This window comes from Pyxicephalus adspersus, chromosome 5 (genome assembly GCF_032062135.1).
Source record: "Pyxicephalus adspersus chromosome 5, UCB_Pads_2.0, whole genome shotgun sequence".
NCBI lineage: Eukaryota > Metazoa > Chordata > Amphibia > Anura > Pyxicephalidae > Pyxicephalus > Pyxicephalus adspersus.
In genome coordinates, this window is record NC_092862.1 from 113,518,319 (window position 1) to 113,537,051 (window position 18,733).

General features: G+C 36.5%; 2 protein-coding genes across 2 annotated transcripts in view; both read left to right on the forward strand.

Moving 5' to 3' along the window:
* HOXA2 (homeobox A2) overlaps positions 1-431 on the forward strand; it is a 2,675-nt gene extending 2,244 nt beyond the window's left edge. The window contains exon 2 of the mRNA XM_072412496.1: positions 1-431. This exon is cut by the window's left edge and continues 595 nt beyond it. Coding sequence (XP_072268597.1) covers positions 1-142 — 142 coding nt within the window. The 3' untranslated portion in view covers positions 143-431.
* Positions 432-8,595: 8,164 nt separating this feature from the next.
* On the forward strand, positions 8,596-11,031 carry HOXA1 (homeobox A1). The gene is made up of 2 exons (XM_072412497.1): positions 8,596-9,269; positions 9,723-11,031. The coding sequence occupies exons 1-2, from the start codon at positions 8,627-8,629 to the stop codon at positions 10,076-10,078; spliced, it is 999 nt and encodes a 332-aa protein (XP_072268598.1). The 5' UTR covers positions 8,596-8,626; the 3' UTR covers positions 10,079-11,031.
* Positions 11,032-18,733: the final 7,702 nt, after the last annotated feature.

The window sequence follows — 18,733 nt, forward strand, 5'->3', positions numbered from 1 at the left end:
AGATTCCTGCCTTCAGCTCTCAGACACAGTGTCCCCCAGCCTGCCAGGATCTCTAGACAGTCCTGTAGATATCTCAACAGACAGTTTTGATTTTTTCACAGATACTTTTACTACCATTGACTTGCAGCATTTGAACTACTGATCTCCCGTACACTTCAAAAAAACCGCCGACTTTTTTTCTGCTCAAAAATTGGTTTTTATTTTTATTTTTATTTTTATTATTTTTTTGCCCTTTAATCGACTCCAAGAGCCATTGCAGTATTTAATGACCTTTGCATTTTCATTTCTGTTGACCTAAATCATTGGAAGCAATAACTGAGGCCTCTAAGAAAGTGACTACAGATGTAAATGTATCTTCACTTTCTTTTTATTTTTGTATTACATCGTTGTCATATAAGTATTTTGGTAGAATAAATGATTATATCATTATACCCCGCAGGTTCTTTTCATTTTTATTCGGGAGTTTCCCCCTCCTGAAATGTCCTTAAGCTTTATTTCTTTTCCTGTTTCATAGGGAGCGATCAGAGATATCACCAACACTTAATGAATGTCTGTACAAAAGCAAATATTTATTGCAGATTTTTATGTACATATTCTATATTTTTTATTTGCTTTTATTTTGCTAAAAAATACAGAAAAATAGTCCTTCAATTGTCTCCAGTAGATTTACACCAGAAACATAAAAACAGTACAAAAAAGTAAATGTGTTTTAATGGGTAATAAAAATAACTATTAGTATGCTTTTTTTTAAATACATATGGAATTAAATTGCCTTCTTGATCCGTAAAAGGATTTCAATCCTGAAAGATCCCAGAAAGTTTACCTAGGAGAAAAAATAGTTTAAAACAATTGAACATGTCGGCAAGTAAAAAACAAAACGCTAAAAGTAACAGATAAAAAAGCTCACTCCTACAAGTTATATAATTATATTGCCCCTCCCCCACTGCAAATGGCTCATCACGAATATTCTTGCAACAAGGCATAATTATATATATATATATATATATATATATATAAATAAATATATATTTATATATATTTATAGTAAAAACGGTGTTTGTTTTGCTCATCTCTCCATGCTGGCTGCTTAGGCAATAATATCTAGATATGCTGTATGCAATTCTTCCTAAACTCATAAATCAAATGCTTTCTATGAATGAGAATGTCATCAAGGAGATCAATTGCAGGAACGCACACACAAATACAAAAAAAGCCTCTTACGTATAGCACTAGACTGGGGATTCCATTCCACAAGCTTTGTGCTAGAAGGCGTTCAGCCATAATTCATTTTTATTGCCCTATTAAAACAACAGCTCGGTTTTTACTGCGGCTGCTGCAATAAGGACAAGCCTGCCCCAATCTGCCCTGTGTATCTGGCTGAGCCTCCACCACACTCCTACAATGATTAACCCTCCATCCACTATTAATTACAAAGCACAACTTATAAATCAAATCGAGATCAGATTAATTTTTTAGATATGTTTATTTTTTTGTATATTGCACTGGAGATTAATTGTAGCAATGTGGAGTGCCTAATATTATTTTGTATTTTTTCCCCTAAAGTTACAATTATTTTTACTGCTATAGTTACAGTTACTTTTTTAGGTTCTCTTTCTTGCTTGGAAGAAGTGATGTTTTGCACAAAGGAATTCCTCGGAGAGAGCGGTATAAAAAGACGAATTCCTTTCATAGTTATGTGTTATATCCATTAGAATTGTCATTGAAGTGCGCCATTCTAAACGCAGATTCCCCGGCTCTGGGGCTGACAGTAACACAAAGGACTTGTCCTTCTATGGAGATCTCCAGCAGTAAGTGGTCAGATCCCACCAAATCGGCCCCTCCATGGCTAAACAGGAATCAAATTGAAAATGTAAAAGATCTAAAACTAAAATACTACTTAGTAGTCCATCTGTTCTCTAGCTGAGAACCCTCAATAAGATCCACAAATAACCCATATAAAAGCTCTAGCAAACTGATTTTATAATTTAAACAATACCAATCAAGTTACTAATATATAATCACCGTTTATATATAATACAACAAATATAGTATGTATGTATATAGTATGTAAAAAAATAATTTGAAATTAAAAATACATTTCTCTGATCCTGATTGGATGATTAAGTTTTGGATATATTCACAGGGTTAACTGCATATATCCAAATCCTAATCACCCGGTCATGATCAGAGAAATGTATTTTTTATTCAATTATTGGATTTGCTCTCAGGTTAGCAGCATTCATTTAATAAATCATAAAAAAAATCTTTAATCGCTATGCTCTGACCATGCGATTTTTTTTAGTAATTTTTGTATTGCAGCGGCTTGACATTTTATACAAATATTATTACAAAATACGAATTGTAAACGGATATTTAGTGTAGGCGAGGGAAGTGCTGTGATAAATACAATTGGAATGTAAATTGTAAGTTTCTTGATTTCTTAGTATAAAATCTGTAACAAAATGTCAGATGATACAAGAGATTGCATTGCTGTAAATGTTCCTAATATTGGATGTGTAATGAAGCTCTAATGTCTATGAAGATCGTGTACACATTGCATTGTGAATCCCAGGCACACTGCCTGATCCAGTCCAGGATTTGCCGCCAGCTTTCACATTGTCTTCCTTTACAATGGCAGAGCCCAGATCTGCACACTCACATGTATGTACAATACAGGGACTGATACAAGGAAGAGATGCATTTGATTTATTCTGCAAATACTACACGTGTGCATGAGAAACATTATCCACCAGAGCTTTATTGTATGAAATGTCCTTAATAATAAGAGAGTTAATATACAAAGCTGGGTGGACTAAACCGTATAATTAATTAAATATTAACACACTTATTATAGAACTATAGATTTCAGCGCCTGACCTGCTTAGAAAACAAACAGATTATAGTAAAACGGGGAAATTAATTTATTGCTATAGATCAACTACGACTAAGAATCACCACGCATGCTCCTATGACGTCACGCCTCCACATGCTCACTGCGCATGCTCCTGGGTTTTTTGTTGTCAGAAAAAAGGGTCTTCAGACCTACTTTGACTTTCTTTTTGAATCAGGTTGTTTTTTTTTTCTTTTTTACCCTTTCTGATCCTTCTTTTACACGTTTGATAATTTTGTATGGATTTACAGATGTCACAAAGTGTATATTTATTTAAAGGGTATATTTGCAGGTTTATAGAAAGATATTCAGGTGTAGTATTAAATCATTGAGACTGGGAAATAGCATTGCCCATACACATGCTGGATTACACGACTTAATGCTGTGCATTGAAAACATGTGTCTAGGTGTTTAGGAGCACTGATCTGTACTTTAAGTACATTGGTAATACCCTTCCTTATCTGTCCTATAATAGTTAAAAGAATTATTCCACAAAGCTACCCAAATGTCAATTAAGTGGGATTTTTATATTTTTTATATTTAGCAGATGCTATGCTGGCCAGTGAATTTAACAAAATTTATAATTACCAAGTACAGAAAAAGATGTGCAATTGTGCAAGAAAAATAAAAACTAAAAATCTTACACACGATAGTGAATAGAACTACATAGTATTTACTCAGAGAGCTGTCATTTGCTATGTGAATGGTAAACTGGTGAATGGCAAAAGTACTTCTTTAGTAAATCAACACCAATGAGTATGTTTTGTCAACAGTGGAGAGATGAAAAGGAAACCCATTTGAGGCAACCAGATCAGGTTTTTCTGCCATGTCCTTGTTGTGGAATAGACAAAATGTTTATAGGTTGCTATGGGAAAAATCTACTTCTATTTTAACTTTTTAAAGTATAGCAGCCAGCCATGTCAATAAAAGCAATCTGTTTTATTTCCATGGAAAACTGCTCCAACTTTTTTCAGCTCAGCAAAGGAAAGTGAAAGTTTTATCACTGTATGCAGATTCCTGTTGCTGTTTTCTATTGAATGTTAAACAAAAATAAAGCAACTTCCAGAGCTGCATCCATGGAAACTTTACTGCAGCTTCTATTACAAACATCCAGTTACAACAAGCAGATATTTCCAGAAAAGCCCAGGAATTAACCGTCTCATTACTTATTGGGAAGTTGTGATTTTGTGAAATTTGTATGTTTTGATTGCTTGAATTTTCTTGAACAGGATTATGTGCTCATAGGTACTTTTTCTAAATTCACTTGACCATATTGAGTTGCAAACAGATGTGAGTTTTTGGTGCTGCTAGTGGACAAAGCCAAATTGTTACACTGCCTGGCTCCATAAGGTAAGTATGGGAATTTCAGGTTGATAGTTAAAATTTGAGAGCTTAGCTTACATGTTAGGGAAGGGTTAGGGATAATTAGGGATAGGGTAAGAGAATAAAATATGTACAAATGTAAGGATGAGTGGCTTAGACCAGATTCAGATATTTGCAAAGCATAGTGCACATACTTTAATGTTGCTCATTAGAATGCATTGTGGTAAGGCAGCACATTCAGTTTTATTAGGCTGCCAACACACCACAATGGACCTTTAAAAGCAGCAGATTTTTTTTGTTCAGTACTAAAATGTAGGTCAATTGTAAGATGTGATGCGCAATAGGGTGTCATTAAATATAATAGCATTGCAACACATAAGAACACGCATGTTACCATAACAAAACTTGTAAACCTAAGCCTTAATTGTTTGCCATGTTTTTTTATTTCTGAAAAACCCTCTTGGAATTGAATGGAAAATGAAGGTTGATGCTGTTTTGTCTTTCAGGTGCAATAACAGCTGACTTTTTTTTGGGTGGGGGTGGGGCATGGGTGATTAGGCTTTTTACAAATGCCAGATTATCCTTGTTGGAAAAGAAGAGAGAAAAAGATTTGATACAAATGTCCTACAACAATACTTAGCAATCTGCTGGGCCAGATCACAAAACAACCAACCATTAAGGTGAACCATTGTGGTACCTCTGACTCCCCCCCCCCTCCTTAGAACAGAACAGGCCGCTCAGCAATATCTGATTCTACCTATACAGCGCACTTTTGTATTACCTGTCACCTGAAATGATCACTGTTGATCACAGAGAACGACTGTTTTGAACAAATATTGAGCATCTTGCTTTAAATTTATATTTGATTTTAGTAAGCAAAGCTCTGTGACTAATTGTCCTGTGCTGAGCTGATAACACTAGAAAGTGATGTAATACCCAAAATACCCAACTAAGCTACAGCGTGATAGAGAAAAAAAACTACAAACCTGCACAAGGCTAGCTGACTGATGCAAATATTCCCTGGGAAAATAAAAATAATCAAGCTACTAATTGGCAAATTATGTCAGTTGCTGGATGGTAGGCCCAGACCCCGCCAGCCATTGGGTCTGAGGATACAGACAAGCCATATATCCTAGAAAATGACAGTCCTAGATATCTCTACCTATTATATGTAGTACTAAATTTATTTAATGAATTATCCAATGAACTGGCAAGGGTGCAACTCAGAACCAAGGGAAGAAAATGGTCTGCAAGCTAATCTTTTGAATATTCTCCTTGCATGCTATGAGCACTTCTTTTGTGGAAAGTGGTAGTCATTGGGGTTGATTTGAAAAAAGCAATAGTGCATATTTACAGTGCAGCATACTTGTTCACTTGGATAAAATAAGGCTGCTTTCACTTTAATCATTCAATCACAAGCAAGCAAATTACTTTTTTCCTTTCCTTGAAGATGATTGGGGATTCAAAGTGAGCACAGTTTCATCTTTATCAGTAAGTTAGCATATTTCTCTTGCTTTAGTAAATCAACCTATAGCCTCTTAGGGGCAAGCCTAAATGGTTCAGGCCAATCAAGAATCATATCTGTCCATTAGGTAAAGAAAGGATTGGAAAACCTTACTGATTTTGTATTGTTCCACCCTACAATAAATGCCCATTACAGCATCACTAATCTCCTCCCCTCTCCATTGACATAAACTGGAATGCTCAATGATGCAGATAAAATCCTTTAGTTATTCTCATTTACACCTGTCCATGATGATGTGTTCCCATACTGTACAGGTGTGAATGCCCTAACTATTGGTGTGCTGTAGTAATGCTTAGTTAACTGTGCTGCAGGACCCTTGATATTAAATGACACTCCAATGTGCTGTTACACTAGTGGCCAACACACCTGCAGCACACCACAGTGCATATTGCTGTGCATTTTGGTATGCTGTCTAAAAGCAAAAAATGCATTTCACATACTTAGTGTGTTAGGGTACATTGCTGTTCATCCATTTGCATAGCAAATATGTATGCATAACGCGTATTACCACGATACATGTTAACAGATATTATGTGCATCCTTTATTTGTGGTGGGATTCAGTGGTACCCCAACACAAAAACCAATACTATATGTTGTGGCATGCTTCATCATTATTTAATAGTGTGTGTCCATTTTTTCCTTCCATTCTGGTGCTTTGAAAGCATCTCCCATTATCTGATGTGTTTTGCTAGAAACCACACCAAAATATACATCAAGCTGGAAATTTTGTATTTCTGAAACGCGAGGTGAGAATGATATTTATACCTGGCCAATCAACTTGCCATTTAAGTGCATCTAAAAAATGGCTCTACTACTTTGAATGTTTGAAACAATATTTATTTTACTAGGATAAGGTTTTAGTTATCTGTGGCAGTCCAGGAGGTTTAGGTCCGCACTAAGTCTGTAGTCTTAATTTTGTGGCATGTTGGTGGCACCTATTGGAAATTAGGCAAATTAAAAATAATTTTAAATTTTTGTAAGCACTCTAAGTAAGGAATATATAAAAAGTATAAAAAGTAAATTGTTCTCTGAGGATAGTGTCAATATTAAAGCAGTTTATTGAGTTGATGAACCTGTTTGGCTTTCATTGTACCTAATTACAAGAAGTCCCCCTGGGTCACTCAGGGGTCACAATTTGGTCATGTGTCTAATTATCAATAATTAAACCATTAACATTGTTTTCTGGAATGACTGTTAAAAGTGAGGTATATAACACCTTTCTGGTTGCCTTTACTACAAGCACATGAAGATAAAGGGACAGCTATTGCTATGGTGATATCATACAATATCAATCAATGTTGGAGTCCCTGGCTAGCTTCCATATTCTTTGCAGGACTAAAGGAGGAGGGGGGGGGGTAGAGTAGAGGGAGGAGAGGACTAGGGAGGGGACACACATAGATGAGAGGGAGAGAGGGGGAATAGAGGACAGGGGAGAAAAGGTGAGAGACACACACTGAGATGACAATGGACTATATCTGGGGTCAGGTCACTTAGAACAATACAGCCCCTGCAGTGCACATGATAACAATCCTTACAACCTGCAACAGTGTATCGAATGTGCACAGTGTAGCAAAATCAAATTTTATGGGCTGGCAGCAATCTGAATTGAAGAAAAGTTAAAGTATTGCCTTTAGTAACTATTGGAGTAAAGTTACAGTGCAAGAAGCAGCCAGGATGTGCAAAGTGCAATAACCCATAGAAACCAGATTTCAGATGAATGATCACCTTTTACAGATTTGCATTCTGCACAGTGCCACATTAAAAAAATAAAAGCCAGCTGATCATAAAGCTGGTATACAAAACAATTCCAAGGTTGCAGTGTTACCTCCCCGCATTGAGGTACAAGTGGACAGGGATTTGCTTTTCAGATTATTAATATTAATAATCAGGATTTATATAGCATCAACATATTATGCAGTGCTGCACATTAAATAGGGGTTGCAAATGACAGACAGATACAGTGACACAGGAGGAGGAGAGGACCCTGCCCCGAAGAGCTTACAATCTACGAGGTGCATATTTAAAGTGAACCTATACACATCTGAAAATGTTCAAACAACAAATTGTATGACGATTCACTTCAATTACACACTGTAAAGAAAGTCCAGATCTATCCTCTGCACATGGTTGGACAATTCAAGCCAGCCCGAACGTGTGAACATTGTCAACTTCAGTAAATCAGAGTTATTGTGTGAACATGCTCAGGTTCTTTTAGTAACTATAGAAGGACAGCTAATAAATGATTAAACATTAGCCACACTATAAGGATGATATAAGTATTGGAAATGTTCACAGACAATGAATTGTGTAAATATTTACTGTAAATTGCCAATCAGGTGCAGATAAAATAAATCGTGATTAAGTATTTGAAGTGAGTCTACATCCAATTTATTGTACAGTAAAATCATCTTACAAATCATCTCATTGACTTAGCCAGCCAGGTAGGATATAGAACATTGTGTACATGATATAGTATTGCATACACATAATATAGAAAATTTAGCAGCAGCACATGATAGGTGATTCTTGCAGCCCCCATAATTATAGGCACAGATAGAATCTAGTTATAGTGAGATCAATGCAATGCTGGTGACAATCAGATGACTTACCAGTGCTGTGATGTCCCCATCGGCTCCGGTGTGCTGTGTGCTCTGTGCATTGCTCTGATCTGCTCGTCACCTTCATACAGCAGCTATTGGAATTTAAATGCGATCCATCAGCAGCCAGAAGAGTCAAACTTTATCAGGCTGCGCTGCTATTGGCTGGCGTAACCACGTGACGCACCCTGACTGTACATTCATATTATTTTCTGCTGGCCCCATGGAGGAAGTGAGAAAGTTGGCACGGTCACCCAGGACTCCAAAGACACCCAGACACACAGTGATAGATGGACTATGCCAGAATGAGTTCCTTCCTAGATTACCCGAGCCTGATGAACGCAGAAACTGGGAGCTGCACCTCCAGAGCCTTTCACCCTGATCATGGACTTACAACTTTCCAGTCCTGCGCAGTCAGTGCCAATAATTGTAACAACGATGATCGCTTTATGGTTGGCCGGGGGGTCCAGCTAAGTTCCCATCACCACCATCATCATCATCACCATCCCCACCAGTCTGGGGCTTTCCAAGCTCACAACAACCTGGGCATGTCATATTCACACCCGAGCTGTGCTGCAGGTTATGGAATCCAGAATTTCAGCGCAGGATACTCTCACTTCCCCATAAATCAAGAATCAGAGGTCAGTCCGGGCTTCCCCAGCACTGTGTATACTGGGAACATCGCTTCCACTGTGGTCCAACAGCACCAGAGCTATGTGGATGGCACTGGGTCAGCCCATTACTTGCACCACCATCACCACCATACTTATGGAGCAGAGCAGCAGAACCTTCCCTTGGCCAGCTATAACAACAACAATGTGAGCAGCATACACATCAATCACCAAGAAGCTTGTGGATCTCCTTCAGCTGAAACCTCACCTCCAGCACAGACCTTCGACTGGATGAAAGTGAAGCGCAATCCCCCTAAAACAGGTAAATCAGAAAAGCAATGCACAGCTGTCATCTATTACAAGTCCTCTATAATGTGCTTACTTCTTCCTTTCACCCATGCACACACAAGATCTTTCCAAGGTGTAGAATTCATACAATGTTAGTGTGATCACCTTTCAAGCTTCATTAATGCTCAAAGCATGTTACATTTTAAACATTATGTTTAATTATTCTTGATGTTCTTCTGTAAAAGTATCCCAAACTGTACAAATAGTGATAACAATAACTTAAAGTGTACATTGCTGGGTGAACTGTGTAAACTGGCAATACAAGCACACATTACATTGATAGGTTTATTGCATAGGGTCACTGGCACCACCATATCATCTTTATTTTCTTCTGTTATAGAGCAATAATGCTTTTATTAAAACTTATGAAGATTGCAGTCCTTAACTAAAGATTGGGTTTCTAACAAGGCTCCCTTATGTCTTGCAGGTAAAGCTGGGGAATATGGATATGCAGGTCAACCCAACACAGTAAGAACCAATTTTACCACCAAACAGCTAACAGAACTGGAAAAAGAATTTCATTTTAACAAATACTTGACCAGAGCTAGGAGGGTGGAAATTGCAGCAGCTCTGCAGCTTAATGAGACCCAGGTGAAGATCTGGTTTCAGAACAGAAGGATGAAACAAAAAAAGAGAGAGAAAGAGGGTCTTCTGCCAATATCCCCCTCTGCCAGCACAGGAAGTGATGAAAAGTCAGAAGACATGTCAGACAAGTCAAGTCCTTCACCCTGTGCTCCATCACCAGCTTCTTCTACCTCTGATCATCTCAATTCCTCCAACTAAACAGCAGCTGTTATGTTGCAATGTTTTCCCAAAGATGCCAAAGACTTCCCAAACCTGCACTGTGTATGTGATCTGCCTCCTGCCACCAGAGTTTTCTTTGCACAAACTGTCCTTAAACCATTTTGTGTTTGGAACCAAAATGGAACCCACAATCAGTATTGGCATGTGTTAAATTGAATATATGCTGAATGAGCTGCTTCCTATGGTCAAGTACTGGGTGATAGAAGAGCACATGGTCCTATTACATGGCTGGCATAGGTACTTTCAATGTAATGCACTATATATAAAAGAAGTTTACAGAAACTGAAAGACTTTATGAGTTTATTTAAATGTGATTTATGTTTTGTTGTCTGTATCTGGAAAGATTGTAAATATCGATTCGTTTTTTCAGAGATTTATCTTTGAGGCCTTTTTGTAGAAACTTGAATTATCTTATGTGAAATGATGGGGGTGGGTACCAAATTGTGAAAAAGTTATAATGCAAAATATTTGTTAACTTTTACTAGTATTCTAATTCCAATCATTGCCCCTTTACATACAGGTTAAGGTTGACTAAATGGCACATATTTTGGTCTAGCTTAGTTATCCTGCATCAGCTTTTAATGTTCTATCAGATAAATGGTTTCACTATTATAAACTGATTTGATGTTTGAGCTGAGTACTAATTCAAGAAACTCAGCTAACACTTTTTAGAAACTCATCAGCAGTCTATAAAATGTGTGATAAAACTTTAGAATTACCAAGTGATTCATGTCCTACAGACATTTTCAGTATTGCTTATGATGATCAAATCATTCTGTATATTTTGTGATTCTTGTATAAGCCTGTGCATGAGACACAATCATTTACAGTATATACACTGAGTTTTATCAGTTATAACTTGTGGTTAAAATTATATTTCGATACAGAAAATGATGGTCTTATTATATGTGTATGTTTGGGGCTCAGTGGTTCTAAATTATAGGTTCTGGATAATAAATAAACTTGTTAAAATGACAAAGTATTGTTTTTCTATTTAATTTATTTATTTGCAACGAAACAAATAACCAATAAGCTATAAGAAAAAATCCTTTACAGTAGTTACAGAATGTCCTTCCATTTCACATGAAATGACACCTCCTGGAACATCTTGGGTCAAGAACTAGTGAACTTTTCACCTCAATCAGAAAGTTGACATGTGTAAACACAGAAGACTGACAAAAATGTGCAGCTTGTCTTCAGTCAGTCTTTCCTCACATCAGTCCCTATAAGCACACATCTCATCCTGGTAAAGGGCTATTTCCCACTTCAATCATTTCTCCCAATCTTCAGCACTCTTGCAGCAAAAAATACTGCTAGGGAGTAAAATTTTAAAATGTTGGTGTTTAATTCATGAACAATATTAAAATATGATATTTGATGACAACCGACAATTTATAACATATATAGGTGACCGGTATAGAGAATTTAATTAACAAGCTAAATTTGCTTCTGTTATAGATGATCCAGTGCTGACATCAAAGTAAAAGTGCAGTTTTTTTCTCATTCCGTCTCACTTCTTTTGTTTATAGCAGCAAGGTGAACCAGATGTCTGGCTTCCCTACTCCTTCTACTGTACTTTAATGTCCTAAATCCCATTAACATAACAACGAACTCCTTTCCCTATCTCATATCTTAAGGAACAAGTACAGTGGAGGCTTATGGAGCAACATCAAAGTAAAGGGATCGTTTAACATCTAAGTAGCCATTCAACTCATGTTAATGATGGCATAGGTTAGCTTGTAAGTCCTGAAAACGAACACGGTAAAAAACAAAAAAATAACTAAACGAAAGAGGTCACAAAAAGGACGTACATTGTATAACATAACGGATTTCCTAGAGAGATAATCACAGTTCACATTGATACAAAGGAAGGGGACTTTTGATGTACATACAAACGTCACTAAAAATCTATATACATTGTATCTCCAACTTTGTAACAAAAAAAACAAACATAATATAAAGGATTGGTTAGAAGTCAAAAAATGTATCGGTTTATTATTAATTCGTTTCCTTATATTTTTTATTAATAATAATAATCTCAATCACTGATTAATAAAAATGAAAAATATAAATTAAATCAGATTCTTCTCAATAATATAGCATTAGGATAAATAAATTCATACTTATTAAGATACATGAATAAAAAATTAGTTTAAAGAAAATTTGCCCATATCACTTTTTGTTTTAGGTGTATTTATTAAATTGTAATAATTCAATATAAAAGTGACAGTTGGTGAAAAAAATAAATCTTCTCCGTAAACAAATTAGTTTTCGAACGAATTAACTGTTTTTAGCGTTCTCTATTAATGTTTATTATAAAGAAACCTATAAGATAAAAACGACTTACACAAAAGTAAATTCCCGTTAATAATAATTAAGTACCCGTGTATAAACATTATACGGGGTCATTAAAGGTGGATTACAAGGAACATATCCTTTCACATCCACTTGAAATGTATCATTCATTGTAAGTAACAGAGGTTTTCCTCCTATTCTCTTGAAAAGTTTACTTTTTTAAGCAATACAGACACTTCGGGGTCTTCCCCCAGGGTATTCAGATTGAAACTGATCAATATTTACTTAGTCTAAAAGGCCTGTTGAAAAGGAATCTAGCAACAAAATGTTTAGCTGCCTTCCCCTGTTTAATCTCAGGTTCATGCAAAGTTCAGGCACAGATGAATTCAGCAGCTTCCATTATTATCCAGCCGATCAGCCAGAGACAGCAATTACACACATTGCTCCTCATTACTGCGCACACTGCTGTACAGTACACAACACCATCTCAACCTGAACACAACTCATTCTGCTGAGGATCATACATTGAACAACACTGCACAGCCAACCTGCATTATGCCACCAGGCATTTGTGTAACCGCACACTAAACTGGTATTCTACATGTCTGCATGTCTATAAGGTTACTTATTGCACTAAAACACACCTAAAGGGGAACTTAAAAAAATAAATAAAAATAGCTTAGTGTTAAAAGCAAATTTTTAGAATCTACAGTGAAATTAGCAAAGATGTGTGCAGGAATCTATAAACATATATTAAGTTTCCTTGCACATGATTATTTAAAGTGAACATAGCTTCACTAAATTTGCTTAGCTGAACTAACATACAATTTGCACAGAGAAAATACAATTTCTAAAGTGAACATTTAATGTAATGAATAGCCTTGTCCCTTTAGGGAATTTATCCCATTGTTTGTCATTGGGAATATACGGTACTAGATGGGTTTACTGAAATAGCAGAGATATCTCATTTAGGAAAGTAAATGTTCACTTTGCAAAGTGTGTTCCACTGTGGTTGGTAATTGTGGTAGAGCTATGTTCACCTCAATCATTCAACCATGTACAAAAATGATTCCAGTTGTTTATTTTATTTTTCCTTCACTAATAATAAGTATTTACTGAGTCCAGGGAGCATTTACTCCCTATTAGTTTAATAAGCCATCCTTAATTTTTACTGCACTGACACTGACGCTACCTGTGCAGCAGGGCTATACTTTGCCAGGGTGTGATTAACAGTCCTTTTAATTTAAAAATGTATAATATATATACTTTAAACATAAAACACGTTTTTGAAATTGGTATTTACTATATATTTCTAGGCAGTCATGGCAGATCATAAAGTGTGAAAAGATAATTATATTTTATAAAAGTATTACAGTGTACCATATTCTGGCTGTGACAGTATTTTATTAAAGCTCCGCAGGGCTGGAAAATATAAACTTTTACCAGTGAAGCTGGGTGATCCACCAAACCTGGAATGGATTTGGTCTAGGAAACATGTGCTAATGAATAGCAAATGACTTTTAAGAAATCCATTTCATTTTTGCTGGATCACTCAATTTATTGGGTTAAAAACCACGGGCATCCATATTTTTTTAAGGATAGGATAGAGTCAGCAGCACAGAATGTAAGGTAATTGTGGCAGTGACTAAATTGTGGCATGGTCTTACTTACATTTCATTAGTCCTGCCTGAGAGCCACTACAGAGGCCAGCAATGACATAACATACCACATCTCACTTGCATGTCTATGTTCCACTCACACACTGAAGACATATGTGCACACACAACCACATGTAATAAAATGCCCCTTCCAGCCACATTGAACTACCTCTACCTTCCTTTACTCCTGGTACCCCATGTCATCCAAAAAGGGGAATCAAGAGGGGGTAGTAGAAAAGGATACAGGGGAAAAGAAGAAAGGATGAGCTCTGGAAGTGCAACTATGACACTTTGATGTTGCATACTATCAATACAAAAAAATCAAGGTTATGTTATCTACAATGCAAAGTACACCACCAGCTAACCCCACTTGTCACTGTATCACCAATTACCCCCTTATACCACTGATACCAAAAAATTAATAGGTTGACCTTTTTCTTCTGATCGGATACCATAGTGAGATTAGCAAAGGTGTGTTCAGTTTAATCATCTGCAAGAATCTATATACAAATATTAATTTCCCTTGCACATGAAGTGAACATAGCTTCACTAAATTTGCTTAGCTGAATTAACATACACTTTGCACAGAGAAAACACAATTTCTAAAGTGAACATGTAGTTTAATAAATAGTCTTTGTCCCTTTAGGGAATTTATCCCATTGACCTTCATTGGGAATATACAGAGCTGGATGGATTTACTAAAAGAGCAGAGGTAGCTCATGAAAGTAAATGTTCACTTTCCAAAGTGTGTTCCACTGTGTTTAATAATTGTGGTAGAGCTATGTTCACCTAAATCATCCATCCTTGTACAAAAATGATTCCAGTTTTTTCTTTTATGTTTCCTTGACTAATAGTAAGTATTTACTGAGTTCAGGAAGCATTTACTCCCTATTAGTTTAATAAGCCATCCTGAATGTTTATTGCACTGACACTGACTGACACTAACTGTGCAGCAGGGCTATACTTTGCTAGGCTGTAATTATTAGTGCTTTTAGAATTAAAAATTTATATTTTATATATATATATATATATATATATATATATACTTTAAACATATAACTCTTTTTAGAATTGGATGTTACTATATATTTTTAGGCAGTCATGGCAGATCATGAAGTGTAAAAAGATAGTTATAATTTTAAAAAGTATTACCCTGTACCATATTCTGGCTGTGACAACGTTTTACATACATTGTATTTATTATGATTATTATGACATAAAAGTAGTTAAAGTCTGTTGGCCTAATTTTGTAATGCTCCTCATGGCTGGAGAATATGCACTTTTATTAGTGGAACTGGGTAATCTACCAAACCTGAAAGGGATCTGGTTCAGGATTGAAAACATTTGCTAACAAATAGCAAACAACTTTTTAATCCATTCCAGGATTGCTGGATCCTCCAATTTAATTTTTTCATGAACAAAATTTGGAAAAATGTATGGACATCCATTTTTTTACCACATCTCACTTGCACACTTGCATGTCTATGTTCATCTCATACACTAAAGACATATGTGCACACACAACCACATGTAATAAAATGCCCCTTCCTGCTACATTAAACTACCACTACCTTCCTTAACTCCAGGTACCTCATATCATCCAAAAGGGGGGAATCAAGAGGGGGTATTAGAAAGGGGGTAAAGATTAAAGGGGGTGAGGGTATAGGGATGAGCTCTGTGAGTGCAACTTAGACACTTTGATGTTGCATACTATCAATAAAAACAATCAAGATTATGTTATCTACAATGCAAAGTACACCACCCAGCTACCCCCACTTGTTACTGTATCACCAATTACCTCTCCGATATCAAACAATTAATAAGATGACCTTTTCCTTCTGATGGCAATTCCACCTGCGCACCTCATTTGCCCTGCATATAGCTAATGCCTCCAGCTGCCCATCTTCCTTCAGTGCTCCTCCACCTGCTTCTATCCCTAACACTGTCATTGACAAAATTGGTTCTGCAAAGGGGGTGGCTGAGCTGTTACTGTTAGTTTGACTGCGTGTTAGAGCTGTAGGTGCTGGCCCATTAAGATAGTCCTAGTAGGTATTTGGCTGTTTTTCCACCTGGTAGTAATGCTCATATTGCCAATGGCCTCCTTCTCCATCTGGTTCCTAATAGTCTGGTCTCTGTTGCTCAGTCTAGTTCCCTTTTAGCTAGCTCTTGCTGCAAATACAAGTCAGCTGAGTCTTGTCAATTGAACAGCCGACATGGTGCGGCAGGCAGAGTAGTGACTGCTTTAGAAACAGTACCATGCGTCCAGCATGTAGTAACAATATAGAGCAGGATTCAGGTTAAAGTAAGGCTTATTTTAATGGGCAGATAAAAAAAATGGCATAATGGACTACCTATGCCACCGACCTATGCTACCTATTTCACCGCTACCTATTTATGCTACCTATGCCACCGACCCATGCTACCTATTTCCACTTTTCCAATGTCATAACTTGTCATTATAGCACACAGCAGCATGCTGGAACATTGGGTGTGCCCACCAGTAATTACTTGTAAATAGGTCATATTTTTCTGAACATCTACAATAGACTTTCAGTCATTCTTCACAAAATTTTTATATAAAGCCCTATATAGAACTGTCATTCTAATTATTATATGTTAACAATGTTAGATTTTTGCTAGTATTGATTTGAAAATTGTACTTTTAGAAAAAAGAGAAACAAAAAAAGAATTTCAATGCCCCAATTAGAGAGAAAAAAAGACTGTTTATCAGGCACACTTTGTAGTTTTAGCAACTAACAAAGAATAAATTGTAAAAAAGGATTTTTTTTTTTCATTTTGGGTAGAATAGGAGAAGTACAACTGTTCAAATAAATTTCACTTCCCTGTATGCTTAACATTGCTCGTTGTTAACACCAATGCCAATACCCTAAACATAGAAATAAGAAACATAATAGGATTTTTCAGGCATCCTTTCTTAAAACATATTCACTATATCCAAACCATAAAATGCCAGCTTTATTTCCAAAACATTTAAATTACAGATTGTTATAACATTGTTGTTCTCGATTGGAAATTGTTATTGACCAGAATCTAGTTTCTATGTAAACTTCAATGCATTTCACAGACTAAATTGTCCACCTCATCAGAAAGAATGGTAGCGAGGAGAGGCAGGAGGAGAGGCATAGGGCAAGTAATCCACAGTCCAACAACTTATTGGGGTCTGACCCCCTAAATCACACTGCCCCTAAGATCTGCTCACCAAATCACCAATAAAACTGAATGCAATGATCCGTAGACACAACTGCTGTTATGTGCTATAGACAGAAATACAACTGCTGTCATTTTTTTGCCATCTGTGTCACATTATGGAGATTTCCCTATGCTTCCTGTCCTGTAGACTCCACAGACAGCTAGATGATATCTTTCCAATATGAAGGAAAACCCTTTTTAGACATCAGATATCACAGTAAGAAGCGTACCTAATATAAGATTTACATTAAGTTGTTATTTTAAATTGAGCTGTTAAAAATAAAAATTAAAAATCGAAAAATCTAAAAAGAATCTACTTTTTTTAAAAAACGTCTCCTGACTGGAAGTCGTAGACATTTTTGATTTTAAATGCTGTGTGTGGCCATGTTTTGCTTTCATTGTTTTGCTATGCTGCTATTTGCCTGTCAGCACCATGCAGCAAAGTTATTTTTATTCACGATATAGCAGCTCACTGGTACAATATTCCTGCATTTAATGATAACAGAATTCTTTTTTTTTAGGGTATAGCATCCAAAAAATGTAGTGCAGCTTTCAAGCCATTAGGAGGACTTGTTAGGCCTGGATCTCATGACTTCTAGAAGCTTGGTGTGCTCAGACAGCATTTTCCCCTTTCTTTCAGCAGGCTGATTGGTGAAATTGAATTATTTCTGTCAGTGACAGACACTTTGCAGGAAACATTACATCAGAGGCGAGGCTTCACCCTGGCCTAGTCCACTCCATGTGCCCCTTTGGCCTCAGTCACTTGCTGAAAGATATTGACATCTATAGATCTTAGTAAACAGTGGGTTTTGCTGGAGATTTCATAGCACATGTGTTCTTCATCACCGCCTATCATTTAAAGACCAAACTAAAGGCAGCTCCCTCATCAGCCTGTTAATCTTTCAATATCCAGCATCCCAGCTCCCAGTTAAATTAACAAAAAATCTATCAGGAAGTATTCACAATGGGACATATTCACCTGATGTCGGCCTACTGCAGGGGTCACAAGCTGGAGACTAAACATAAACATGGAGGAATTCACATAAGCCAGAGATGCACATACATAAATACATACATACACAGTTTCAGTTCTTTAGGTAAACATATCATGGAAAACAATTAATTTGAATGTGTGATACATGAACATTGCTCTGGGCTATAAATACCTAAGGCTGGATTCACAATTTTGTGACCCTTTGCATTGGGTTAATTTGCTCTGTACATTAAAATGCTTTACTTTATGGCAGCCCAATAGACTGCCTCCACAATGCAACAGATCAAAAAATGCACATGACCCTTTATATTGAGGATGTGAGTTAATTTATGTTTTGGTCTCTACAGCACAAAGCATTGGTTTGCCATTTACAAAGAATAACACCACAATGCACCACCCATGGAATGTATAGTTGTCTTGCATTGCGGTAACATGAGTTAGAATCTGGATGGGCCTTTAATTCCTAAGGGTCATTTG

Excerpts from the sequence above, each read along its gene's own strand:
- HOXA1 (XM_072412497.1), top strand. The coding sequence starts at position 8,627 with ATGGACTATGCCAGAATGAGTTCCTTCCTAGATTACCCGAGCCTGATG. Across the intron at positions 9,270-9,722 it reads GCGCAATCCCCCTAAAACAG|GTAAAGCTGGGGAATATGGA; the intron begins GTAAATCAGAAA and ends TATGTCTTGCAG.